We start from the raw sequence: 27283 nt of genomic DNA, 5'->3' as shown, positions 1-27283 counted from the left end.
CGATGAGATCAATGAAAGGTAGAGAAGCTATTTTCAGAACTTGTTAAACGACAATCACTCTGAAAGCATAGGGATAGAAGGTACCATAAACTTAAACGGCATCAAAGTCCATAGATACTTTCATAAGGATTAGGATATCTAAAGTGAAAGAAGCTTTGAGAAAGATGAAAACAGGAATGGCCCTTGGACCAAATGGTATACCAACTGAGGTTTGGAATTTTATAAGGGATACTAAGTTATTTTGGTTTAAGTTCTTCATCAAGATTGTAAGATAATGATAATATAATATAATATAATATATATAGCCAGACAAATGGAGGAAATGTATCATGGCACAAAATAAACGAGAGGATACAGAGCTGCACTAACTATCATGGGATTAAACTAATAAGCCATGCTATGAAACTTTGGAAAAGAGTGATTGAGCACAAGACTAAGGCACGAAATGAATGTATCAGAAAATTAGTTTGGTCTCATGCCAAGGAGGTCAACCACTGAAGTTATTTCCCTACTAAGACAATTGATGGAGAAACGTATGGAGAGGAGGAAGGATATCCACATGGTCTTTATTGACTAAAAGAAAGTTTACAAGAGGGTCCTAGAGAGTTAATCTGGTAGGTGTAGGAAAAGAAAAGACTTTTAAAAAGATATATATTCACATGATTAAAGATATGTAGGGGGGAGCAGTAACAAATGTGAGGACCACTGGTGGAAAGACAAGTGAGTTCCCAATTCCTGTAGGCTTGCCCTAGGGGTCAGCATTAAGCCTGTACCTTTTTACATTGGTTAAGGAGGCATTTGGAGGAATAGATCCCATGGCGCATGTTGTTTGCAAATGAAATAGTTTTGGCTAAAATTTGCCAAAACTTTTGAAGGGAAATTGCCAAAGTGGCTCCTTGTACAAGGCTTCCAACCTTTGGAAGGGAATTGCCAATGTGGCCCCTAAAGTGTTTGCCAACCTGAAGTTTGCTCCTGGAGATGGGTCGATGATCCATTTTTGGTCTGACACCTAGTGTGGTGAATCTTCTCTTGCTCGGGATTTTCCGGCTCTAGTGGTTGTATGTCCTTCATTGGACATCACAGTGGTAGATTGTTTTTCCGGGAAAGGAGAGCAAGGTGTTTGGATTCCTCCTAAAATTTGGAATATGTTCGATTCTGAAGTCTAGGATCTTACGGCTCTTCTCCTTCATCTATAGGGTCTATTCCAGTGGAAGCAACTGATTCAAGAGTCTGGTCTCTGGCTCCTTCGGGTTCCTTTTCAGTGCAGTCCTTCTAAAAATTTGTCTCCTCCCGACCATCAGCATCTTGTTGCCACATGGAAGTGGTTTGGTCCAACGGAGCCCCTCCTACGGTGGTTGAGTTTTCATGGTTTGCATGCAGGAACAAAGTATTAACTATAGACAACTTGAGGAAAAGAGGGATGTGTCTTATGAATGTTTCCTTGCTTAGTTTGAAAGAGTCCGTTAATCACCTCTTCATCCATTGCGCCTTCTCTTCGAATGTCTGGCACAAAGTCCTTCAACGCCTGGAGTAGCCTAGGCAATGCCGGAGTCCATTGGCAACTTTTTTTGCAACTAGCATGCTAACTTAGGAGGATTGATTGGAACGAAAAACTAGAGAATTCTCCTCCTAACAGTTCTTTGGGTCGTGTGGAATGAGAGAAACTTGTATTGCTTTTGGAACGAGTGTTTCCTCTGTTGGGGTTTTCAACAGGGTGCTCCTTTTCTTTAGAGACTGGGCCCCTTAGTCTTCTGCGTGGTGTTGGGATCTTGAGTTTTCCTAGGCATGAGTCTAAGGTCTAATGTATATTTTTTTTGTCTCCTTTTTAGTGTTTCTTTTTTCTTTTCTTTTTCCTTTTTCTGTGGTTTTTGTTTTGTTTTTGTTCTTCTTTTTTACTATTTGTAGCTCATGTTTTTGTTTTTAATAATTTGCTCCACCTTCAAAAAAAAAAAAAAAAAGAATTACTTTTGGTTGACAGGACAAGGGAGGGTGTAAACACAAGCTAGATTTATGAAAGGGTGGTTTAGAATCTAAAGGATTTAACATTAGTCAAACTAAGACTAAGTATAGGGAGTGCAGTTTTAGTAACAATAAGAGTGGGAACAAGGAATTAATTAAGAATGCTTATCAAGAAGTTTTCCAAATTGACTACTTTTGATATTTTACGTTGATAATTCATGAGAATGGAGAGATTGAGAAGGATGTTGTAAATAGAATTCAAGCAAGGTGGAATAGAGATGTGCCTTTACAGTTTTATATGATTGTCGGGTACCACTTAAACTGAATGCGAAATTTTATAGAATGGATATAAGACCAGCCATTCTTTATTTTTATTTTTATTTTTATTTTAAGCGAAAGACCAGACATTCTTTATGTGGCAAAATTTTAAGCAGTTAAGGAACAACATATTCATAGGATGAGTGCAGTTGAAATGAGGATGTTGAGATGGATGAGTAGCAAGAAAAGGAGGGATAGAATTAGAAACGAATGCATTAAAGGGAAATTAGGAGTAGCACCAATGGGTAACGAGATGAGGGGGGGAAATGAGGGAAAGTAAGCTTGGATGATTTGGTCATATGTAACGGCGACCAAGAACTATGCAAGTTTGGAGTGAGTTGGTATAAGTTGAGGGCTCAACAAAAAAACATGAGTGGAGGTAGTAAGAAAGACTTGACGGCAGATGGTCTAACCTAAGTTAAGGACCTTCATAGAGTGGAATGGTGGAAAAGGATTTATGTTGGGATAAGGCTTAGATGATGATGGTGATGATGATGAGCCTAGCCTGACAAGCCTGGCCCAAACAATTCAAAATCTAGGCCGAAGCCAACTTTAGGCCTTGACCCTGTAGGCTTGCCCTAGGGGTCAGCATTAAGCCTGTACCTTTTTACATTGGTTAAGGAGGCATTTGGAGGAATAGATCCCATGGCGCATGTTGTTTGCAAATGAAATAGTTTTGGCTAAAATTTGCCAAAACTTTTGAAGGGAAATTGCCAAAGTGGCTCCTTGTACAAGGCTTCCAACCTTTGGAAGGGAATTGCCAATGTGGCCCCTAAAGTGTTTGCCAACCTGAAGTTTGCTCCTGGAGATGGGTCGATGATCCATTTTTGGTCTGACACCTAGTGTGGTGAATCTTCTCTTGCTCGGGATTTTCCGGTTCTAGTGGTTGTATGTCCTTCATTGGACATCACAGTGGTAGATTGTTTTTCCGGGAAAGGAGAGCAAGGTGTTTGGATTCCTCCTAAAATTTAGAATATGTTCGATTCTGAAGTCTAGGATCTTACGGCTCTTCTCCTTCATCTATAGGGTCTATTCCAGTGGAAGCAACTGATTCAAGAGTCTGGTCTCAGGGGGGCTTCTGATGCCAAATGGATTACTCTAAATGCTCAAGGTAGCGCTGGCGGCATCTTGCTCGCTTGGCGCTCGTCTTTTTGGTCACTGCAAAATAGTTGGGTGGGTTCCTATTCTGTGTCTGCTCAGTTTGGTACTCGGATTCTCATGTCCTCCATCTACGGGCCTAGTGATGATGCCAAAAAACAAGACTTCTGGGACAAGTTAAGCAATATCAGAAGCGAATTGGACGGTCCTGTGATCCCCCACAGAAAAATCACATGGTAATAGGTACACTCCTTTAATGGCCGCCATTTCTAACTGGATCGAAGAACATGAGATGGTGGACCTTCCCCTCCTGGGATCTAAGTTTACCTGGACCAACGGTAGAACCACCCCCGTCCTCTCCAGACTTGAGAGATTTCTTGTATCTTCCGATTGGATGGCTCTTTTCTCCCACTCATCCCAAATTGCGCTTCCTAGAACCACCTTTGATCATAGGCCTATCAAGCTTACTCTCGAGGGTGCAAACTGGGGTCCCAAACCTTTTAGATTCGACCTCTCGTGGCTAAAGATTGCGGGTTTTCACCAGAAAATCTCGAATTGGTGTGATGAACTCCAAATAAAGGGCTTTGCTGGTTTTAGACTTTTTGAAAAGTTAAAACATCTAAAAAGCAGGTTGAAAGAGTGGCATCAGCAGGAATTTCTGGTCAAAGAACAGGAGTTGGATAAGATCCTTGAGGAATTGCAAAGAATTGATGAGAATGCGGAACTCTAGCCAATGCCCCCAGACATTTTGGCCCGTAGAATCTCTCTTATTCAATCTCTCTCTGCCAGGGCGCTAGAAAAAGAATTTCTTGGAAACAAAAGTCTAGGGTCCGATGGATCAAGGAAGGGGATAGAAATACAGCTTATTTTCACAGCATTGCCAATATGCGGGCTCGTTGTAACCAGATTACCAACATTATTGTAAACGGGAAGAGAACGGAAGACCAAGAGGCTATTACGATGGAAGTTGTATCCCATTTCAGAGATCGATTGCAGGGAAAATATTGGAACAGACCTCGCTTGGATGGGCTGCCCATGGCTACTCTCTCTACTGCTGAAGCAGCGTCCCTTAAATCCCCTTTCTCAATAGATGAGGTGAAGCTCGCCATCAACTCCATGGAGGGGGACAAAGCGCCTGGTCCCGACGGATTCCCAATCAAATTTTTCCAGGTTTTTTGGGATCTTGTTCACAAGGACCTTATGGAATTTTTTACTGAATTTTTCAGCCGTGGCAAATTATCCAGGAGCTTGGGGGCTACCTTCATAGCCCTTATTCCAAAGGTTTCTGAGGCTGCAGCGATCCAAGACTTCAGACCGATCAGTCTTGTGGGGAGTTTATATAAAATTCTCGCGAAGGTCCTGTCTATTAGACTAAGGAAGATCATGGGAAGCATCATTTCCACAAACCAGCATGCGTTCATAGCTGGAAGACAGATCATCGATTGTTCATTGATAGCTAATGAATGCCTTCACTCCATCAACAGATCTGGACAGAAGAGCATGATGAGTAAATTGGACATCGAAAGAGCCTACGACCATGTCGATTGGAATTTTCTACACTACATGTTGAAGAAAATGGGTTTTGGCAGTAAATGGTGTGCGTGGATGCTTGAATGTTTGAATTCGGCTCATTACTCTGTCCTCCTGAACGGTTCCCCAAAAAGATTCTTTAAGGGATCCCGTGGGTTGCGGCAGGGAGATCCCCTTTCTCCTTTTCTTTTTCTCATCATTGGGGAGGCCCTCTCTCAAATGCTTTTAAGAGGTCAGCAGGAAGGTATCCTTAAGGGTATTCCCATGGAAGGTGTCCATTTGCCCATCACCCATCTCCAGTTCACCGACGACATTCTCATATTCTTTGAAGCCAATGCTGAAAACATTTTCAACCTTCGCACCACTATTCGTTGCTTCGAAGTTGTGTCGGGCATGCGTGTTAATCTCGCCAAATCAAAGCTTATTGGGGTCAATCTGGACAACGAAGATTCGGCTATTTTGGTTGGAATTCTGGATTGTGTAGCTGGCTCGCTTCCTTCGGCATTCGTGGGCCTCCCATTATGCATTGGCTCACCTCCTCAGGCTCTTTGGAGCAAGATCGTTTCCAGATTTCAATCCTTCCTAGCTCAATGGAGATGCAGGTACTTGACCTTCGCTGGCAGGCTGACCCTCATTAAGTCAGCCTTGTCCAGTTTGCCTATTCATTTCATGTCTCCCTTCAGATGTCCGCCTGCAGTGCTATCTTCGTTAGATAAGATTAGGAGGGATTTCCTGTGGCATGGAAAGGAGGACAAGAAGCAATTTCACCTCGTCAATTGGAAGGAAGTGTGCAGCCAGACTTGTATGGGAGGGGCTGGGATCAAAGATCTAAAAGTTATGAATCAAGCTCTCCTCGGTAAGTGGATATGGAGACTTGGATTAGAAAGCGGGAATATGTGGAATCGTATTATCAAGGGCAAATACGGTAGTTCGCAAAATAGTTGGTGGACTAAAGACGGAGCCACGGGTACTGCTTCAAGCATTTGGAAAGGCATATCGAAAATGAAAAAGACCGTTATTACTAATATCGGTTTCGCGTTGGGTAACGAGAAGAGAATCCGTTTCTGGTTGGATCCTTGGTTAGGAAGTCAGCCGCTGAAAGACAAGTTCCCTCAAATTTTCAGCCTCTCGCCTGTCAGAGATATTTTGGTAGCTAACAATTGCACTATCACCAAAGGTAAAGCTGTTTGGAATATTAAATGTCGTCGCAATTTGAACGACTGGGAAATCGATGAGTATTCAGAGATGATGCTATGCATCCATGCTTCTGTCCCGATGCTTTCTGAAAAGGACTCCATTGTTTGGAATTTAGAAAAATCCAACAACTTCTCAGTTCAATCCCTGTACAATTTTCTTATCAATAGCAATTCTGCCACTGCTGAGGATACTCTTCATTTTTGCTGGAAATATCCCGTGCCTCCTAAGTTGTCGGCTTTTGCTTGGCTCGTCTGTAAAAAGAAGATTCTTACTGTTGACAACCTTAGGAAAAGAGGTATGGCTTTAACAAACATCTGCCTATGTTGTATGCGGGACGAGGAATCTGTCGACCATCTGTTGCTTCGCTGCCCCTTCATCTCAAAAATCTGGTCGGATCTCCTTTCGCGTTTCAACATGTCTTAGGTTTTCCCAATTCGGTCGATATGCTGCTCTGTACGTGGAATGGGGTGGAATGTGGCAACTATATTACTCGTCTTTGGAGGATGGCTATTCTAGCAATCTGGTGGTCAGTTTGGGAAGAAAGAAACGGGAAATGCTTTATAGATTTTTCCAATTCGGCTCAGGTGGTTGCTTTCAGGGCCAAGCGCAACATAATTGAATGGGCCTCCATTGATGACAAACTAAAAGATTGCGATCTCCTATTCTTGGGGACTTAGCTCTTTTTGGGTTCCCTTTGTTTCTGCCCTTCTCTATCTTGGTCGTTGTGGTTGTTTGAGGCTGCTCTTTTTTTCTGTTTGTGTTCCTTTCCTATTTTCTTTTCTTTGTCGCTGTCTACTACCTCGGCAGACTTTTTGTTTCTTTTTTTCTTTTGTGCTCTTTCTTTTCGTTTTTTAATGGATATGCGTTATCTCTCAAAAAAAAAAAAAAAAAAGTCTGGTCTCTGGCTCCTTCGGGTTCCTTTTCAGTGCAGTCCTTCTAAAAATTTGTCTCCTCCCGACCATCAGCATCTTGTTGCCACATGGAAGTGGTTTGGTCCAACGGAGCCCCTCCTACGGTGGTTGAGTTTTCATGGTTTGCATGCAGGAACAAAGTATTAACTATAGACAACTTGAGGAAAAGAGGGATGTGTCTTACGAATGTTTCCTTGCTTAGTTTGAAAGAGTCCATTAATCACCTCTTCATCCATTGCGCCTTCTCTTCGAATGTCTGGCACAAAGTCCTTCAACGCTTGGAGTAGCCTAGGCAATGCCGGAGTCCATTGGCAACCTTTTTTGCAACTAGCATGCTGACTTAGGAGGATTGATTGGAACGAAAAACTAGAGAATTCTCCTCCTAACAGTTCTTTGGGTCGTGTGGAATGAGAGAAACTTGTATTGCTTTTGGAACGAGTGTTTCCTCTGTTGGGGTTTTCAACAGGGTGCTCCTTTTCTTTAGAGACTGGGCCCCTTAGTCTTCTGCGTGGTGTTGGGATCTTGAGTTTTCCTAGGCATGAGTCTAAGGTCTAATGTATATTTTTTTTGTCTCCTTTTTAGTGTTTCTTTTTTCTTTTCTTTTTCCTTTTTCTGTGGTTTTTGTTTTGTTTTTGTTCTTCTTTTTTACTATTTGTAGCTCATGTTTTTGTTTTTAATAATTTGCTCCACCTTTCAAAAAAAAAAAAAAAAAGAATTAGTTTTGGTTGACAGGACAAGGGAGGGTGTAAACACAAGCTAGATTTATGAAAGGGTGGTTTAGAATCTAAAGGATTTAACATTAGTCAAACTAAGACTAAGTATAGGGAGTGCAGTTTTAGTAACAATAAGAGTGGGAACAAGGAATTAATTAAGAATGCTTATCAAGAAGTTTTCCAAATTGACTACTTTTGATATTTTACGTTGATAATCCATGAGAATGGAGAGATTGAGAAGGATGTTGTAAATAGAATTCAAGCAAGGTGGAATAGAGATGTGCCTTTACAGTTTTATATGATTGTCGGGTACCACTTAAACTGAATGCGAAATTTTATAGAATGGATATAAGACCAGCCATTCTTTATTTTTATTTTTATTTTTATTTTAAGCGAAAGACCAGACATTCTTTATGTGGCAAAATTTTAAGCAGTTAAGGAACAACATATTCATAGGATGAGTGCAGTTGAAATGAGGATGTTGAGATGGATGAGTAGCAAGAAAAGGAGGGATAGAATTAGAAACGAATGCATTAAAGGGGAATTAGGAGTAGCACCAATGGGTAACGAGATGAGGGGGGGAAATGAGGGAAAGTAAGATTGGATGATTTGGTCATATGTAACGGAGACCAAGAACTATGCAAGTTTGGAGTGAGTTGGTATAAGTTGAGGGCTCAACAAAAGAACATGAGTGGAGGTAGTAAGAAAAGACTTGACGGCAGATGGTCTAACCTAAGTTAAGGACCTTGATAGAGTGGAATGGTGGAAAAGGATTTATGTTGGGATAAGGCTTAGATGATGATGGTGATGATGATGAGCCTAGCCTGACAAGCCTGGCCCAAACAATTCAAAATCTAGGCCGAAGCCAACTTTAGGCCTTGACAGCCCTACCTATAGAAGACACAAAGGTTGTGCCTGGCTAACAGAAAACTAGATTGAGGGCCAGTGTAAAGAAGCATCCGAAATGATACTTCAACATGGCAGCATAACTTCTTAGATTTAGTGCTTTGAAATGCAGAAGAAATAATGATGCAAAATTCATTGAATTACACTAGATCCTATCAATTGGGTGAATCAAATCAATTTAGATTTCATGCAAATTAGTTGCCCATTTGATTCAAGGTGGATCAAAATTTTCAATTGATACTCTAAATTAGATGGTTAATTGGAGCTGGCATATACGAATTCAAAAATTAACCAGAAAGTTTTCACTCCAGGAGATTTACACGAGCATGTAATTAGAAAAATGGGTAAGATATAAGGCAGTTTTTGAACCAATCAAATCATCAAAATATTTGAGTAAATAGTATGCATAACTTATGGAATCAATGCAATCTACATAACCTAGACAAGGACATGAGGTTTCAAACACCAGGTACCCTATAAGACTTGACACGCACATAACAATATATGATGATTGGTCAAGGTTTAGAAGGACCGGTTGATTGCAATGTGATTTCCATGGTGTAGGGTAGTAGCATTGGTGGCATGTGGATGAGCATTCTCTTCCTCCTACAAAGCAGGACATCTCTCTCTAGACATTGGGCTCTACCCACATGAAATGCTTGGACATAGATGGACATGGGCCCAAATGTGTGTGGCCATGCGTTGTGTCTTTACTAAACCTAAAAACAACAGCTAATCAAAACTCCTAAAAGTAAACCAATGCATACGTAAACTGTAAAGAAGGAATTTAAGCTTTTCCATTGTTCTCCTAAAAGTCACTAAAGTGCCCCTAGGTCAACTCAGGTGATTTGCTGAAACCAGGTCGAGTCAACTAAGTCTAAGCCGACTTTGTAAACTAGGGCCAAGTCACTTAAGAACCAGATTCTACCGAGATTTCCGACCCATTGACCAAGGATATGAGTTCATTGAGTGGAGTCAATGGACTCCAGTGAGTCTCGAGTTGACCTGCTTATTAAAAAATAAAAAATAAAAGTAACGAGAGAATATATAAAAACCGATGAGAAAAAATAGAGGGCAACTGCTGAGATAGCAGAAGCGAAGATTACAAGCCTAGAAAAAGAAAATTAAAGTCCCTAAGATAAGAAACATTGGCTGCCCATTCATTAATTAATCTTTTAGCCCTTGAACCCACAACGTGATGGGGAGAATGAGAGTTGTTGAAGCATCTGTCGTTCCTTTCTTTCCAAATCGCCCACCAAATAGCCAGAATCGCCATTTTCCACACCTTAGGTTTGACCCTACCCAACCTGAAGCCGTGCCAGTAAGCCAACATGGAGTAGGCAGATGCAGGGACGCATCCGCTGACGCTGAACCATGCCAGTAAGCGAAGATTACAAGTCTCGAGTTGACCTGCTTGGTCCAAGTTAACTCTGAAAACTAGGGCAAGGTCACACAGAAACCATGTTCTGACTAGTTTTCCAGGCCCATGGCCCAAAGATATGACCTCACTGAGTGGAGTCAAGCAAGTCCTGAGTGTGGTCTGAAAACTATGGTCTAGACAAGGCTCTCCCACGGTGACCTTTTTTGTCTATTGTTGTTGGAACTTGGAACCATTTCTAGGCTCCGTTGGGGATCGAGATGGGCTCTCCTTAGGTCCCATTTGCTTCTAGGGATTGAGACCAGGCCTCCAACTGCATCTCCTCTTTTTCTTCTTTGCATTGCGTCAATATACAGAGGTAAAATGTCACATTATCATCTTAGCTTCTCCCAGTAATTTTGGGATTGGCTTTTAAATAGTAGATTTACAAAAGTTTTACAATAAACAGTGAACTAAGCATCAAGTTTCCTCTTTTACCTGGGATCTTGGAACCAGCCATGGTAGAGGCTGATATTAACACCAACTGGCACCAGCACAGCCAACCAGCCATGTATTTGAGCCAATCCCAAATCGTTAGAGTAAGTTTTACATGATGATGATGATGAAAGATGAATTTATTACAAAAGGAAGGAAATTACACGGCTGCAAAAGTGGAGCCAATGGTCTGATGATCCAGACCATTGCTTTGATGGCCTCAATGTCAATAGGCCGTGACTCTTATTTTCCCCGATGCAACGATCTAGCCCTTCTGATGATGGCTGACAAACAGGCAACTAAGAAAAGGACACAGAACAATAGACATTGAACAGAAACAAATGATCAAACATTGAATGCCGACGATCTTTCCATCTGAGAGATTTACAGGGTATGGCGCATCCACAGCAGGAACATGACCGGCCCCACCTGTACAGACTCATGGCACAAAGACACCAGAGAATCATACGATTACTCCAGTATCTGAGCCCAAAACGAACAACTACAGCAGGGCACGGTTCTTAGTTCTTTACTTAAATTACTTCCACCACTTGTTTCAAGCATCAACACAGTTTTAGAGTTCAACAACAACAGCAGTAGCAACAAAAGCGGCAACAGCAACAACAATAATAAAGAGAACGCTACTGACCTCATCGTTGTAATGAATACGACTGGATCTTCCTTTCTAAGCTTTCTCCTCCAAGAGATTCTGCAAAGAATAAGAGATAGAGTGAGAATCTATACACTATAAAGCAGAACTAGCAAGCAAATATCGATTAGGGTTAGGGCTTTCGGAAGAGACAGAGAGGGGGGGATTAGGGCTTTGGGGGAGAGCGAGACCTGCGAGGGTTAGGGTTTGGTTCTTCCCTGTTATGTCGCTTTTCTGAAAGCAGAGGAACGTTAAAGAAGCGATGCGAGTACTCCTCTCCCGCTTCTTCCCGCCGAGCGAGTTCCTGTGTAGAAAGAACACTCACGGTCACACGTGAAAACGCTACACGTGTGGAAGCTCGATGCAATGCAAGTGGGAAATGGATGGTTGGAATATTGACTGACGGTATGAGGCCCACCTGATGACCTGATCAGCCTGACTTTTGGGCCGTTGCACGTGGATAGTGCGGCCCACCTAATGGGAGACCCAGATCTCGCGCACGCGTGCCACGTGTTGTCAAGTGAGGACGACTCCCATCCACCGCGCCGAATGAGGGAGTGGCGTTTCGCTATCGAAAGAAACGTGGACTTGTGACTGCCTGGCCAGTGGGAAATGAATCCGGGCCCTCCATTGATGGGTCCTGTCCTTGGTTGGTCCCACAGGAAAAAAACCGCTCTGACTGGACAATCTTATCCATCAGTTTGTTCGGTTGAATTTATTTTTACACTAGCCGCCCACTTGAAAGACACCATGCATATGCATGTGATGGTCCATCTAGAGGGATACTACGCTAACAGCTATCAACGGACAGGACCAACTGGATGGACGGCATGGATCCTACAGTCTGCATGTCACGTGTCTGGTATCAGGAACTCAACGGCCATCGCGACAAGCTGTCGGACATTTCCGTGTCAGCATTCCTACTTTTCCTACAAACCGGTCTCGGGTACCCAATACCAGGTGGCTCGAAGGTGTGAACATGTAAATCGGTGGCGGATTAGGCGTTGCCCGGGTAACACGTTAGTGGGCGTTTCTCTGAGTGTGGGGCCCACCTTGATGTATGTGTCATATATCTACGCCGTCCATCAAGTTTAACGGATCATTTTAGGACATTCCCCTAAAGATGAATCAGATCCACATCTTAAGTGGACCACACAATAGGGATTGAATTCCCACAATTAAAAACTTCTTGGGGGCGCAAAAGTTTTGGATCAAGGTGATGTATGTATTTTTCCCTTATCCATATCTTTGTGAGAATATCAACAGGTTGGATGTCAAATAAACATTAGAGTAGGCCCTGGAATTTTTTTTAAATGGTGGCCATTTAACCACCATTGTCTATTGTGGTGTGGTCCATTTGAGATTTGGATCTGCTTTAATTTTTGGACCATGTCCTAAAATGAGCTGGAAAACCCAATAGACGGCGTGGATACACCACATACATCAAAGCGGACTAGGGCCCCCACCCTGAGCTCACCTAATCTGCTGCCATTTAAATCACGCCGATTGCCTACCGCCCTCTCTCTAGGCCGTCATGATGCTACAATTTCCGTAGCAGCCATTACGGCTTTTTTTCCTTCTTTTTTTTTCTTTTTTAATTTCGAAAAACATATTTTGGTCCAATCTAAATCCTCTACTTGCAGCAATTATTCATCGTTATTGGTCCAATCATCATTGACGCTTTTTTCTTTTTGGGTTAGCTTGTCAGTACACACCCATGTCAGTACACACACTCCATGTTAGCCACCCCGGTGGGGATCAATACCAAGACCTGAAGTGTTGAAACGAGGAATCTCCACTCAGTCTGCCAGTTGAGCCATGGATCTGGGTGTCAATCATCATTGACGTTGTCAGCATTGCTGCGTTAAATGCAGTGTGATGATGTAGTCTATTTATTTTTTAATAGGTAGAAAAAATTAAATGCAATGTGATGATGTGGTTTATTTATCCTTTAATAGGTAGAATTTTTTCCGTTTGTAGCATGCAGACGATCCGAATTCATATTTGTGATGGTGCATAGTGGGACCAAAATGAATCCCGATCCTCTACTTGACACAAGCGAAGAAATCCTGCTTGTTGCAATATAATTGGACCACATCATCACAATGTTGTTATGGTACTATTATGGCCCTTACTTTGTAACTGTTTTTGGAATATCCTTCTTCTCCTATTGAAATTACATACCAAATATTCTACCTTGGACTTGAATTTTACTGGTTTTACTTCAAGCTCTACTTTTGAATCAGACAGCTACATATAAGATGGTGCGGCCCTTACCATGGGGCCCACCTTGATATATGTATTATGTATCCATGCCATCCATCTATTTTTCCAGATCATTTTAGGGCATTATCTCAAAAATGAAGTAGATCCAATTATCAGGTGGACCATACCATAAGAAACAGTGGTGATTGACCATTCTACCATTTAAAACATATTAGGGCACACCTTAATGTTTCCGTAGTGTTTATTTACCATTCAATCGGTTGATAAGGTCACATAAGCCTAGATGAAGGGTTTTTTTTTTTATTATTAAAAAAAAAAAAAAACAAAAACAAAAACAAAAACAAACAAACAAACAAATATCAGCTTGATCCAAAACTTTTGTAGCCCATTAATGGTCAATCAACCACTGTTTCTTATGGTATGGTCCACCTGATAATTGAATCTGCTTCATTTTTTGGGATAATGCCCTAAAATGATATGGAAAAACATATGGATACGTAATACATACATCAAGGCAGGCCCCACAGTAACCCCACGGTACACCGTCTTGGGTGAGACTGGAGTCTCACCCAATCTGCTCTCATATATGCAAGGCAACCATATCAAACATATTCCAATCCATTTGCCAATGACTAAATGGCACGGATCACATAAAAGGAGGCTACTACTGGTCCCTGTCGCAACAAAACCAGCCGAAGAGCTCCTTCAAGATAAGGAATGTAACATCCACACCACATTGATCTACAACAATAATTAGCTGTCCAAACATACAGCAATTAGTCATATGAGCAATTTGAATAGAAAGCATATGAGTAATCTGGCAGTTACGTATTAATATATAGATTAATGAAAATCTACAATAGAAATGTTTGATATTTATACATCCATATCTCCCGAGAACATCCTTTTTTCTTCTTTCTTCTTTTTTTTTTTCACCATGAATCCCTGTTGGATCAAATGATGACAAATGGTGGGAGGGCAAAGATATTGCAAATCATTGCATGTGTTTGCAGCTGATGGCCACACATCTCTTCAGTTGCAAGCTTATAACTGGTATGACGCATCTCTTCAGCTATAGCCTACAAGGGTATGTGTTTGTATGCTTTTAGCAAGACGACTAGATGGGTGCCCAAGCCAGTCATATTCAACTTGGTTTCTTGTCCTGTTTGTCACTTTCAGTACCTACTGTTTTCGCTTGACTGATTGAATTTTCAATCCAGACAACTTGCAGATGATAACAAACTCAATTCACACAAGACATGGTTTGTGTCATCTACAAGCCTTCCATCCTGCTGTATCAAACATCAATGTGTAATCTGAGGCTTCCCATAGCCAGACCCTTGCACATTGCATGGTGTTTTTCCGAGGAGGCCCTTTGCTTGGACTGAGCTTCATTTTTCAGCTCCTGCAATACATGAATTGATGGGCAAAAGGTGAAAAAACAAATGCTGAAAGGAATTGAACAAAAAATGATCATCGGAAACCAAAGCCAAATGAAGTTTAAGTCACAGGAATACAAATTGAAGATGAAGCCACTTACGCCGAGAGCTGTACACGAGCAGAGTAAGCTCGGTAGCTCGGTAGCTCGCTCGACTCGACTCGGATCGAAGCTGAGTTTGAACCGAGTCGAGCTGTTTTTTTGTACTCGAAACGTATTCGAGCCGAGCTCAAGCTTGCCCCTGCTCGACTCGAACTCGGCTCGACTCGGTGGTGTGTGTGTGTGTGTGTGTGTGTGTGTGTGTGTGTGTGTGTGTGTAATAAATATATACACCCTTTAAAAAAAAAAAACCTAATTTACTTTACCCCCTTCAAAAAAAATACCCTACCCGCACGCTGCACGCCCCATTTCCCTTCCCCTTCAAAAAATACCCTAACCCTTCCTCATTTCCCCATTTCCTTCCATCTCTCTCTCTCTCAGTCCGGCGGTCCCTGCCTTGCCCGGTCGCCCTTTCCGTCTTCTTCCCTCTCTCTCTCTGTCTGGGGGTCGCCCCTGCCCCTGCCGCAACTTGCTAGTCCGAGTCTGACCGACGGTAAGCCGCATACTCGAAATCTGCTCGAACTCGGCTCGAACTCAGACGAGCCGAGCACGAGCTCTTGTTCTAAGCTCAAAGGCCAAGCCGAGCACGAGCTGGGACTTGAGCAGTCCGAGTTGAGCACAAGCTGGGCAAAGCTCGGCTCGGTTCGACTCGTGTACACCTCTACTTACACCCCAAATGCTATGAATTTAAACATCCACATGAAAAAGAAAAATGGCACAAGAACTATATCAATCAATGCCAAACGGTTCATCTAAGAAACAACATAAAAATGAGAGCAATCCAATTAATCTGGACCAACTTCATCAGCCAATATAAAAAAGACTACAAAACAAACCGAAACATGTGGGAAGTGGGAAAAAAAAAGAGGCAAAACAAACAAGAAACTGCCTACCAAACACCCATGTCTAGCAATATCATTGCATTCAAATTCATCTCACACAGAAATCAAGTTACCAGTGAAAGCAATAGAAGAAAGCCTATGCCAGAATTTCAAAACAAACATCAACTAAGCATGGAAAAAGTGATTAAAAAAATGCAGGCTGAGAAAGAAGTTAAAAGACAATGTGTGAGAGAAGTTATCAAGTGATACGCATGCCAATTGCAAAGATGACTGTTATCATATCATTGTTGTTGGTTTCGCTTTTATCCTATATACATCAAGAAGACTTTTTTTTGTTGTAGTATGGAAGTTCATATCCATCCACCTCTAAGCCTTCTCTATTAAATGCCAGTCTTGTTACCCAGGGATGTTTGGATTGGGGGAACAAAAAAGGAAAAGAGAAGTGTAGTGATTATCCAATTATGGATTCCCAAGGATTCCATGGCACCCTTGAACCATAGATTCCATTTTTGGGGATCTTGTTTGGATAGCAAGTGAAAATCTTATTTTTGTGAGATCATACTCACCTCATATCTTGTGCCGGGAAAATTGACTATGGAAAAGTGTAATGATTACAATGTGGGATCCACTGCAATTTTTACTATCCAAACATAGTGAAATGTCCCATCATGAGAAAAGTGTTTACTTTTTCCTTTCTCGTCTTTTGTTTCCTCCCAATCCAAACAGGTCTGTTTGGACAAGAATCCTGCGAGTAGATTTTTGCCATAAAATTAACGTTTCACAGAGCCTCCCCCTCCACTGTAATACCAGCTTCTTGTTTGCAGGATCAAGCCTTTATGGGGGGAAAAATGGAAATTATCTGCATGCATTTTGCAGGGCACAATCCACCATGCAAAATGGATAGTGTCAGCTGAGCTGGCTCCGTGTGAGATGGTGAGCCCGCAAAATCCAGACTTCGCATCAAATATTCCACTCCCAGACTCCTTGTTCAAAGGGGACCCTTATGAAAGCCCATAATCCCTATTTTTATTGGTTTTAAGGTACTCTCCTTGGTTTGGTAAGACACTGTTGTAGGTTGGTTTGATCATATTTGTTCATTGTTTAGCTCATGGCCCTATTCCTCTTCTGGTCTGCATTGACGATGCTGTCATATTGATTATTTATTTCATCACTAAAAAACAGAAGACTGCCTCAACCAAAGTTTGGTGGCAAGAATTCAGCTCACACTATTTTTTACAAGGACACACAGACCATCCTCAACCAAGTGGACCGTGCAGATCAAAAGGAAGCCCACCGATGTACCTGATCAATGGTCTGCAAGGGAAGTAATTAACTGGCATTGCCAACCATTGTGCCATCCTACTGCTGCAACCCAATGTGCTGCCATTGCGACACCACCTCGGTCTGCATCAATTTGAGACATTTTTTCGTTAGGAGAGATTCATAATCACCATCATCATCATCATCACAACCACAGCCACTTGCATTACTACCATCATCATAGCCTTGTCCCAGATATGTGGGGTTGGCTTTATGGATCCTATTTTGTAAATCATATTCAAAATAGGCATTTCATGATTCATTGGCAAAATTTCTACAACTGGCTGTGCACCTGACATCAACCCTACTCTACCTAGCTTGGGATTGGCTGATGCATCACTTCCAAGCAGGAGTTTCGATAATGTAATTTCAGCATGAGTAAAATTTTTATAGCTGCATCATATGGTAAAGTCAATCACAAGGAGACATTTGGTCAGAAGGAAATAGTAAGTGAAAGAAAATGGCATAGAATCAAAGCAGAAACAATGTAACAAAGCCCCCTTTGGTTGGGTGTTTAGCACATGGTATTAGACGGCATTAGGTGGTATGGGATTAAAACAATGTAATTATTGCATGTGACAGGGATTGTCTTCTATTACCGTGAGATACCATGGGACAAACATAACTCCTTGCCGTGTTTGTGTCATGGTGGCATACAGTCATTCGTTTGTTGGCCATTGAATAGATATACCAACCAACATTTAGAACTATTGAGAATAACATGTGTGTATTATATCCGCACCTTCCATTTTGCAACCTCATTTTATGGCATGGGCCCAAAAATGAGGCAGATCCAAAGCTTACGTGGACCACAACATAGAAAGCAGTTGGGACAATGACGCCCACTAATGAAATCTTCCTAGGGTCTACCGTGATGCTTATTTACCATCCAACCTGATCATAAGGTCAAACAAACCTGGATGAAGGGAAAACACAAATATCAGCTTGACTTAAAATTTCAGTAGCCCCAAAGAAGTTTTCAGTGGTAGGCGTTGATGGGGACATCACGTGCACGCGCGCACGCAAGCCACCCCCTACGCATGTACGGAAGGAGAGGGAGGGCCCCACCGTCGATTTGGCTCAATGACGACGTCCAAGGAGGGCCTCCTAGTTAGAAGACGAAGTTTTGATTCAAAAGAGTGGGCCCGATAGTCAAGAAAAGTTCATCATGGGATCTCATGATCGTGGCCCACTAGTCGAATTAAGTTCATACTTTAGGTTTTGCTTATTTATATTATTTAGAACATCATGAATGCTTTAGATTTCTTTAATTGGTTTTTATTTTAGTTTACTTCATCGCCAAGTAATAGGTTGTGCACATGGCGCGAGTTTTGGTGTATAGGATTTTCTTATAAATAGGCACCCCTTGTAGTTCTTTTAATTCAATGAATATAATAAAAATTGTTGTGTTTCCCTGCTCCTTTCCGAGTTATGAAAACCTAATTAGGTGCGAATCCCTCCCTTCTTCAAAAGGCTAACTACCGTGGTGCGAAGCCACATCTATCCCGATTCGTTCCCACCTTCTTCCATCCAAGCATTCCATCTGCAAATTCATCAATAGTTACAGCCGTTTTTCTCTCTACAGCAGATTTCTAGAATCTAGCCCTACAGGAGAGCTGAAACTTCGGCGGGGCACCACACATAAACCGTGCATCAGATCGAGCTGAAATTTGGGGGTTTTGGAGTCCATCCCTAGCCGACCAGGGCTAAGGTGGCTTTTTTCTAAATAGTGGGTCTCACACACATGCGGCCGTGATCACACGCACGTGCGTCTGGGCCATTGTTGTTGTCCGCGCTCGGGAACTGTCTTCCGGTTCAGGTTTTCTTCTTATTTTACCCTCTCATACCAGTTTTTCATAAACCCTAACCCTAGATTGCATTATCCTTAATCTATTTGCCCATTTTCTCACCCTAGGGTTCCTTAAATTGAAATTGGTGAATCCCTTGGATTATGGACTGATTGTTGTACATGTGTGGATGATTACTACTTATCTTTGAGCATCGTTTGGTTTATGATTTTAACAGATCCAACCCTAACCTGTGTAGGCCTGGACCCGCATAGATTCCCCTTAATTGAATGGTTTGGATTTTCATGTGGGATATGGAATTTGTGTAATTGTTTCTGAACTAACGTGATCTTAAGCCTGATTCCCTTTACTTGAATGTTTGAGCTTTTGTGTAGGATGTAGAATTAATATGGATTGTTTTGAATTAATATGATCTAAAGCCTGAGATCTTGCATATCATATTTAATTTTCCATGTCCTACATCAAATTTGGTATCAGAGCTTAGGGTTCTTATAGGGGAATGCATTACGTGCTTCGAGTTTAGTTGTTTATGTCCATTACGCATCAATTCTCATCATATATGGCTATTCAGAGGTCCGTAAACCCTGACATAAGCTGCTGAAATTTTCTATTATCCCCTTATTTGAATTATTTTAGAAATTAACTTAGCTTTCTATTTCTATGTTTAGAAACTAATTTTTTAGAAACTTTCTTAATTTGTTTTTAGAAACTAATTTCCTTTTCTGTTTTTAGAAACTAATTTTTTAGAAACTTTCTTAATTTGTTTTTAGAAACTAATTTCCTTTCCTTTTTCTTTTTTAGAAACTAGTTTACTTTCCTTTTTCTTTTTTAGAAACTAGCTTACTTTCTATTTTTAGAAACTTTCCTAATTTGTTTTTTAGAAACTTTCCTAATTTGTTTTTAGAAACTTTCCTTTTTCGTTTTTAGAAACTAGGTTGCTTTTTTTAGAAACTTTCCTAATTTGTTTTTTTTCTAGAAACTTTCCTAATTTGTTTTTTAGAAACTTTCCTTTTTTCGTTTTTAGAAACTAGGTTGCTTTTTTAGAAACTTTCCTAATTTGTTTTCAGAAACTTTACTTTTTCGTTTTTAGAAACTAGGTTGTTTCTTTATTTTTATTTTTATTTTAAAAAAAAAAAAACTTTTATTTTGACAACTATATTGCTGAATTTTGGTTTGTACCCTACACTAAACATGGAACAACTGCTAGAGTCACTAAACAAGTTGTCCCAACAGATCGAGTCTTTGGATAAGCGCTTAGAAATGGAGACCATCGCCAGGACAAACCCCACCATTGGGGTAGATGTCCAATCTCAAGCAGGTTGCCTGGAGGATAGACTAATGAATGGAGTTGGTTAATGAATCAATTATGGGCGTGCACTCATGCACCCACCCCATGAGGGACATCAAAACCACTATTTTGAGGGGTACAATATGTGCAGCCTTGTGGCTGGAGAGAGTGCACCAGAGGCTAGTGTAGAGTTACCCACTAAGGCCATTCCAGTAGTGGATGAGTTACATGATGTTTTTCCTAATAATCTATTGTATGAGTCTCCCCCTAGGAGGAATATAAAGCGCACCAGAACATGGGACACCGTAATACATACAGCCAAGTTTGCGTTTAATAGTTCTGTCGATAGGTCCACAGGTCTCAATCCTTATGAAGTCGTTACTGGTTATAAACCTAAGAAATCTATTGATCTTGTCCCTATGTCACCGTCCCATAGGCCATCAGAGCCTGCAGAGTCTCTTGCGCATCACATTCATTCATGACATCAAGAAATCATGCAGAAGATCACTACTAGTAATGAACATTACAAATTTTCTCCAGACCAGCATAAACGTTTCAAGGAATTCAATATTGAGGTCTCTGTGATGGTCCGCATCAGGCTCGAACGATATCCTCCGGGGGTCGTTCGTAAGTTACACGGGTGTAGCGCTGGACCCTTCAAAATTATAAAACGAAACGGTCTTAATGTGTATGAGGTAGATCTTCCACCTTCTATGGGAATTAGTTCCACATTCAATGTGAAGGATCTAGTTACTTTTCAGAGGACCATTGATACTTTGTCTGGCCCTTCGTCCACCCATCCTGATTCTCCAGATTTATCCCTTGATCCATGGCCCCCTCCCGACCCATCTTCCCAGCCTTTATATTCCGTACTTGCCCCTTCCGACCCATCTTCTCAGCCTCTATATCCCGTACCTACCCCTTCTGACCCATCTTTCCAGCCTCTATATCCCGTACCTACCCCTTCCGACCCATCTTCCCAGCCTCTACATCCCGTACCTACATGTCCCGACTCATTTTCCCGGCTTCTACCTCCCATACCTACCATTTCCGACCCATTTTCCCAGCCTCTACGTCCCATACCTACCCATCCCGACCCATTTTCTCAACCCCTACCTCCCATATCTACTCTTCCTAACCTTTCTTCCCAACCTCTGCCTCCCATACCTAACATTCACACACCCAGAGAGGAAATAGAGGATATCCTGGACCATCAGATAGTTTCAACGTCGGACGGCGATTTTCAGAAGTACCTAATTAAAGGGAAGTCACGCTCAACTTCAGACAGCGCGTGGCTCACTGACGAGGAGCTTTAGAGACTTGATCCTGACATCCTGAAGCGATTCAAGAGTTTTATTTCACCAATGGCGAAATCTTCGCAGCCGGGGAGAATTGATGGGGACATCATGCACACACGCGCACGCACGCTGCCCCCCTACACATGTACGGAAGGAGAGGGGGGGGCCCCACCATCGATTTGGCTCGATGACGACGTCCAAGGAGGACCTTCTAGTTAGAAGACGAAGTTTTGATTCAAAAGAGTGGGCCCGATAGTCAAGAAAAGCCCATCATGGGATCTTATAATCGTGACCCACTAGTCGGATTAAGTTCATACTTTAGGTTTTGCTTATTTATATTATTTAGAACATCATGAACGCTTTAGATTTCTTTGATTGGTTTTTATTATAGTTTACTTCATCGCCAAGTAATAGGTTGCGCACATGGCGCAAGTTTTGGGGTATAGGATTTTCTTATAAATAGGCCACTTTTGTAGTTCTTTTAATTGAATGAAGATGAATAAAAATTGCTGCGTTTTCCTGCTCCTTTCCGAGTTATAAAAACCTAATTGTGAACGAAGCTCTCTCTTCTTCGAAGGGCTAACTACCGTGGTGTGAAGCCACATCTATCCCGATTCGTTCCCACCTTCTTCCATCTATATTTCTCCTCCTACAAGCATTCCATTTGCAAATCCATCAATAGTTGCAGCCGTTTTTCTCTCTACAACAGATTTCCAGAATATGGCCCTGCAAGAGGGCTGAAACTTCGGCGGAGCACCACGCACAAACCGTGCATCAGATCAAGCTGAAATTTAGGAGTTTTGGAGTCCATCCCTGGCCGACCAGGGCCAAGGTGATTTTTTTTTGAATAGTGGGTCCCACACAGGTGCGGCCGTAATTACACGCACGTGCATCTAGGCCATTGTTGTTGTCCACGCGCAGGAACTGTCTTCCAGTTCAGGTTTTCTTCTTATTTTACCCTCTCATACCTGTTTTTCATAAACCCTAACCCTAGATTGCATTATCCTTAATCCATTTGCCCATTTTCTCACCCTAAGGTTCCTTGAATTGAAATTGGTGAATTCCTTGGATTAGGGACTGATTGTTGTGCATGTGTGGATGATTACTGCCAATGTTGTCAAATAGCATATGTAATCCTGTAGTCGCATATGCAGTCGCATTTTATTTTATTTTTCGCATTTTTTCAAAAAAATTTTAAAAAAAATCTGAAATTTCAAAAAAAAAAAAATCAAAAAAATCAAAATAAATTACTATATGTCATTGGGACATGAATTACATTTAATTTAAGTTAAAAAAAAAATAAAACCAACCAATTACATACATATGATAATGATACATTTACAAATTACAATATAGTTAACTTCTTAAATCTTAACAATTAACATTTTACATTTAACAATAACAAATATCAAATATCCATATTCAACATTCAACACTACATGTACATGATACAATACATAATATATCAAGTTATCAAGTATCAACAATCAACAACATCAACATCAACACACTTAGACTTATGAGACAAGCATTAAACAAAATTAAGAAGTTATGTATTTATTATTTTATTTATCTAATCAATAATCATTAATCATATACATTGATCTAGCATCCATTGTGGCACATCACCACCAGGTCCACCACCACTACCATCATCATCATCATCATTCGAGTCCTCTCCTTCTTCCACATACGCTTCTTCTTCTTCCGTTTCTTCATCATCATGTACGTACTAATACTTCATCAACATCCAATGGTGGATGATCTTCAGCTTGATCATCATTATCACCTTCTCCTTCTTCAATCTCCTCAATCTCATCAACGGGTTGACGGCTACTAGTCGCCCTATGGCTCCCCCCGTCCTTCGCCTTCGAGTGGTACTACTACCTTCACCAAGTGTCGATCCATATGCAGCATCTTCAACTTGTGTCCATGCCAGCTCCTCTCCAGCAAATACCGGGTCCTCCGTCTCTACGAGCCACTCATTATCTACATCCAACTCGTCTAAGTAGATAGGGTTAAAGAAACCGGGCTTTTCTTTCCTACTTTGGAATCGTTCTCGCAATTTTTGATTGTATTGAACGAAAACTAAGTCTTTGAGCTTTTTTTTGCTCAAGGCGATTCCTTTTCTTGGTATGAATCTGCAAGAAAGAAAGCGCATTTGGCATTAGCTATTTAGGTAATTAATTTAGTTTAGGCCACTAAAACATTAATGTTTACAAAAAAACAAAACAATTACTAAACATTCTAAACTTACCGCTTCGAACGTGCTCCAATTGCACTCGCAACCACTGGCAGAACACGTGAGTCCAAGAATCTTCATAGCCAGCTTCTTTAGAGCTGGATCCTTCCTGTTCGGGTCCACTCCATAGGCAGCCCACCAGTCAGCTGAGAAAAACAGTTTAAGTATAGGTTAGAATCTTAGTCTCTTAGAGACACTTTGTAGAAAAACTTTTTGTAAGAGTTCAGTACACAGTTAACAGTACACTAACATTCATTCATAGAAGTACTTACTGGGTAATTTCATTGTCCGATCTCTTATTACGATATCCCTTGAGAATATCCCTTCACTTTTTGTGTAGAAGTCCAGCAAAGTTGAGATCTTGTCTTGTTCTCCTCTATTTGGAATCATTCTTTCCAAGACATCAATAAATCCAACCATATGCATAGTTAGTGCTTCTGCTGGATCAGCAGAAACGAATAAACAGGCTGGGTTAAGGATGTAAGTAGCCAAATACAATGGGGATGACATTTGGCTGCCCCATCTTCTATATATAATATCTAAAATTGGCCTGTAATCAGGGTCTCTATAGTAGTTAAAATGGTCCATGATCTTATTTTTCGCCCTCTCCATCGCATCATATATGTATCCCATTGCAGGTTTCTCATCCCTGTCCACCAATCGCAACACAGTGACTAGGGCTCGGATGATTTTAGCGCCTTTACCACTTGAGTCCAAAAACTTTGAGAAAGAATTGTTTGTTGAACCCGTTTCCCTTCAACCTTCTTTGACCAAGGCCCAATTGTAAAATCGACCGACACTACAAAGCTTCTAAGTTCTGATTTCTTTGCATGCAGCCTTTGTAGTGTTAAAAAGGCTGTAGCGAAACGGGTGACTACTGGACGTAGCAAGTTACCCCCAATGTGTTTTCTCATTCGACTGGGAAGAAGGGCGTGTATGTACATAAAGACCGTGATTCTTCTAGTCCTTGGAGTCACATTTATAAATAATCTACCTATATCTTCTAACATAAGATCAATACAATGAGTCGCACAGGGGGTCCAAAATAAACGTCCCCTCTTCTCGATAAGAAGACGACTGACCATTACATACGAGGCTGCGTTATCTGTAATTACTTGTACAACGTAGTCCTCACCTATTTCTTCAACTACACTATCTAGTAAGTTAAACAAATATTCTCATGTGTGTGAATGGCCCGACGCATCCACTAACTTCATGAACATTGTCTCAGCTAAACAATTTGCCAAAAAGTTAATGAGAGACCGATCGGATCTATCGGTCCATCCATCGGCCATTAGTGAACAACCATATATTTTCCATGATTCCCTATATTCAGCTATGAAGGATTGTGTATATTCAACTTCAATTTTTAGGCATGTCTCCCTCATTTCATGATATGAAGGAGGTTTAAGCCCAGGTCCAAATTGACTTATAGCCTCAATCATTACTTTGAAGCTTTTCGATTTAACGGCGTTGAAAGCAACGCCGGTTTGGTAAAACCACTTAGCAATATATTGAATTATGGTTTTCCTATCCTTTTTGTTTATACCGGTTCTCTAAAGTTGTTTGAGCCGGCCCTTTCCCTCTACCCCTTTGGTCGACCATACCCTCGGGGTGTGGTCCACACCATCTATCTATGGGCCCATGCCCTCGGGCTCTTTTCGATGATTGTACTTGTGGTCTAGACCGGCCTGTCGAAGTAGAGGGAGTGGGACTAGCTTCATCTACATTAACTACATTTATATTTTCATATGCATCTTGTTCCATATATTCCTCCTGACGTAGGGCACCATCGCATTTCTTTCTTGATTGTTTTTCCATATACTCAACGATCTCCCTTCGAATTTCTGGAGTAACTTTATCGCATGCTTTTGCATTTGACCCCGGTAAATATGCAAGGTGTTGCTTGTGTCTTGCAATGCCACCGGAACTCATATACCCACATAACTCACATACTATATGAGTCTTTTCGGTAGCACTACGGTAGTGCCCATACTTCCAACCCGGGTCATTCGACTTGGGCTTCAAAGAGGAATATTGGGAAGAAGACATTACGATGGTGGATGGTGGTGTGTGTATTAGCACTAAAAAGTAACTAGCTGGCTACTAACTAAAAACTAGAAAGTAAACTACAAATAAAAAGAAAACTAAAGTAAGAGACTAAGAAGAAGAAGTAAGAAGTAAGAAAGAAGTAGATCTAAGAGAGTAAGTAAGAGTAAAGACTAAAGAGCCTAAAAAGATGGGACTTGGGAGAGAGAGAGAGAGAGAGAGAGAGAGAGAGAGAGAGAGAGTTACACTTACACACTTACACTTGTAGAAACTAGAAAGGGAGAAGAAGAGGGAGAGAGAGAGTTGAGTTACACACTTACACTTGTAGAAAGGGAGAAGAAGAGGGAAAAGAAAATGAGAAAAAGAGAGAGAGTTGAGTTACACTTGTAGAGAGAGAGAGAGAGAGAGAGAGAGAGAGAGAGAGAGAGATTTACACAAATAAAATTAAAATTACAAATCTAAAAGAGGTTCCCAACTTCCAACTTTCAACTTCCAAATTCTTGTCTAAGTTGTCTACTTGTCTTCTCTTCACCTTTGCCCCTTCACTTGAGTATTGATCTTGATTCTTGAATTCTTGTTGTAACTTGTACTTATAACTTGTAACTTGTAACTTGTAAGTTATAACTTGTAAAATGTAACTTGTAAGTTGTAACTTGTCACTTATAAGTTGTAACTTCAAACTTGTAAGTTGTAACAACTAACAACAAACAAAGTAACAAATCAATTAACAAACAAAATTTTTTTAAAAAAAATGATAGAAAGAAGTTGTTAGAATTAGAAACTTAGAAGTTAGAACTTAGAAAACTTAGTGGATGGAGATTGGAGAGGAGTGAGGAGTCTCTTGACTCTTGAATATGGATGGTATGATGTATCATGTATCTTGGATTCTTGATTCTTGATTCTTGTACCCTTCCTTGATTCTTGATTCTTCAAAGTTGAAAGAAAAGAAAAGAAATATGGAAATTGAATATGGATGGAGAGGAGTGGATGTAGAATGTAGATTGTACTGTAGAGTGCTTAGAAGTTAGAATTAGAAATATGTAAGAGAGGATGTAGTAAGAGAAATAGATAATGGAGAGAGAATTTGAGCTTCTTTTGCATGTAGGAATGCTTAGAATGCATATTTATAGAGAAAAAATCCGGATTTAAAAAAAAAAATTTGGTCAAAAAACGGTTAGAAATCTGACCGTTGGCCATTATGCGATCGCATATGCAGTATGCGATCGCATACATCGCATATGTGATCGCATATGCTGGCGCATGTGGCATATGCGATCGCATATGTGCAGGGATTGCATATGCCACTGCCGCAGATCGCATATTCGCATATGCGATCACACATGACAACACTGATTACTGTTTATCTTTGAGCATCGTTTGGTTTATAATTTTAACAAATCAAACCCTAACCTGTGTAGGCCTGGACCCGCATAGATTCCCCTTAATTGAATGGTTTGGATTTCATGTGGGATATGGAATTTGTGTAATTGTTTCTGAACTAACGTGATCTTAAGCCTGAAATCTCGCACATCATATTTGA

General features: G+C 41.0%; 3 protein-coding genes across 10 annotated transcripts in view; all 3 read right to left on the bottom strand.

Moving 5' to 3' along the window:
* The window catches only part of LOC131224819 (uncharacterized), a 31478-nt gene extending 19935 nt beyond the window's left edge, over nucleotides 1-11543 (bottom strand). For all 3 annotated transcript variants that reach the window (XM_058220221.1, XM_058220222.1, XM_058220223.1), the window contains exons 1-2: nucleotides 11325-11543; nucleotides 11134-11193 (exon numbers count right to left, since the gene is read on the bottom strand). In XM_058220221.1, coding sequence (XP_058076204.1) covers nucleotides 11134-11138 — 5 coding nt within the window. In that variant the 5' untranslated portion in view covers nucleotides 11139-11193; nucleotides 11325-11543. The remainder of the gene's footprint in view (nucleotides 1-11133; nucleotides 11194-11324) is intronic.
* Nucleotides 11544-14168: 2625 nt separating this feature from the next.
* The window catches only part of LOC131225918 (nuclear intron maturase 4, mitochondrial), a 31514-nt gene continuing 18399 nt past the window's right edge, over nucleotides 14169-27283 (bottom strand). For 4 of the 6 annotated variants that reach the window (XR_009161616.1, XR_009161615.1, XR_009161618.1 and 1 more), the window contains 2 exons: nucleotides 17041-17142; nucleotides 14169-14764 (listed from right to left, as the gene is read on the bottom strand). The gene's annotated coding sequence lies outside the window, so the exon portion shown is untranslated. Of the gene's footprint in view, nucleotides 14765-17040; nucleotides 17143-17371; nucleotides 18047-27283 lie in introns of those variants that run through there. The other 2 variants (XR_009161619.1, XR_009161617.1) reach the window with 2 other exon arrangements.
* On the bottom strand, nucleotides 23160-24246 carry LOC131225920 (uncharacterized). The gene is made up of 3 exons (XM_058221532.1): nucleotides 23967-24246; nucleotides 23710-23840; nucleotides 23160-23593 (listed from the first exon to the last, which is right to left on the bottom strand). The coding sequence occupies exons 1-3, from the start codon at nucleotides 24202-24204 to the stop codon at nucleotides 23495-23497; spliced, it is 468 nt and encodes a 155-aa protein (XP_058077515.1). The 5' UTR covers nucleotides 24205-24246; the 3' UTR covers nucleotides 23160-23494.

The sequence above is a fragment of the Magnolia sinica genome, chromosome 14 (genome assembly GCF_029962835.1).
Source record: "Magnolia sinica isolate HGM2019 chromosome 14, MsV1, whole genome shotgun sequence".
Taxonomy (NCBI): Eukaryota; Viridiplantae; Streptophyta; class Magnoliopsida; order Magnoliales; family Magnoliaceae; genus Magnolia; species Magnolia sinica.
Note: the sequence above shows the minus strand (reverse complement) of the source record. Positions and strands in the feature narration are given on the sequence as shown.

Bases quoted from the DNA above. Each gene is read 5' to 3' on its own strand.
- LOC131225920 (XM_058221532.1), bottom strand. From the start codon at position 24,204: ATGTCATCCCCATTGTATTTGGCTACTTACATCCTTAACCCAGCCTGT. The intron at 23,841-23,966 runs GTAAGTACTTCT...TGTTTTTCTCAG, and splicing joins TCGGACAATGAAATTACCCA to CTGACTGGTGGGCTGCCTAT. The intron at 23,594-23,709 runs GTAAGTTTAGAA...TCTTTCTTGCAG, and splicing joins ATTGGAGCACGTTCGAAGCG to ATTCATACCAAGAAAAGGAA.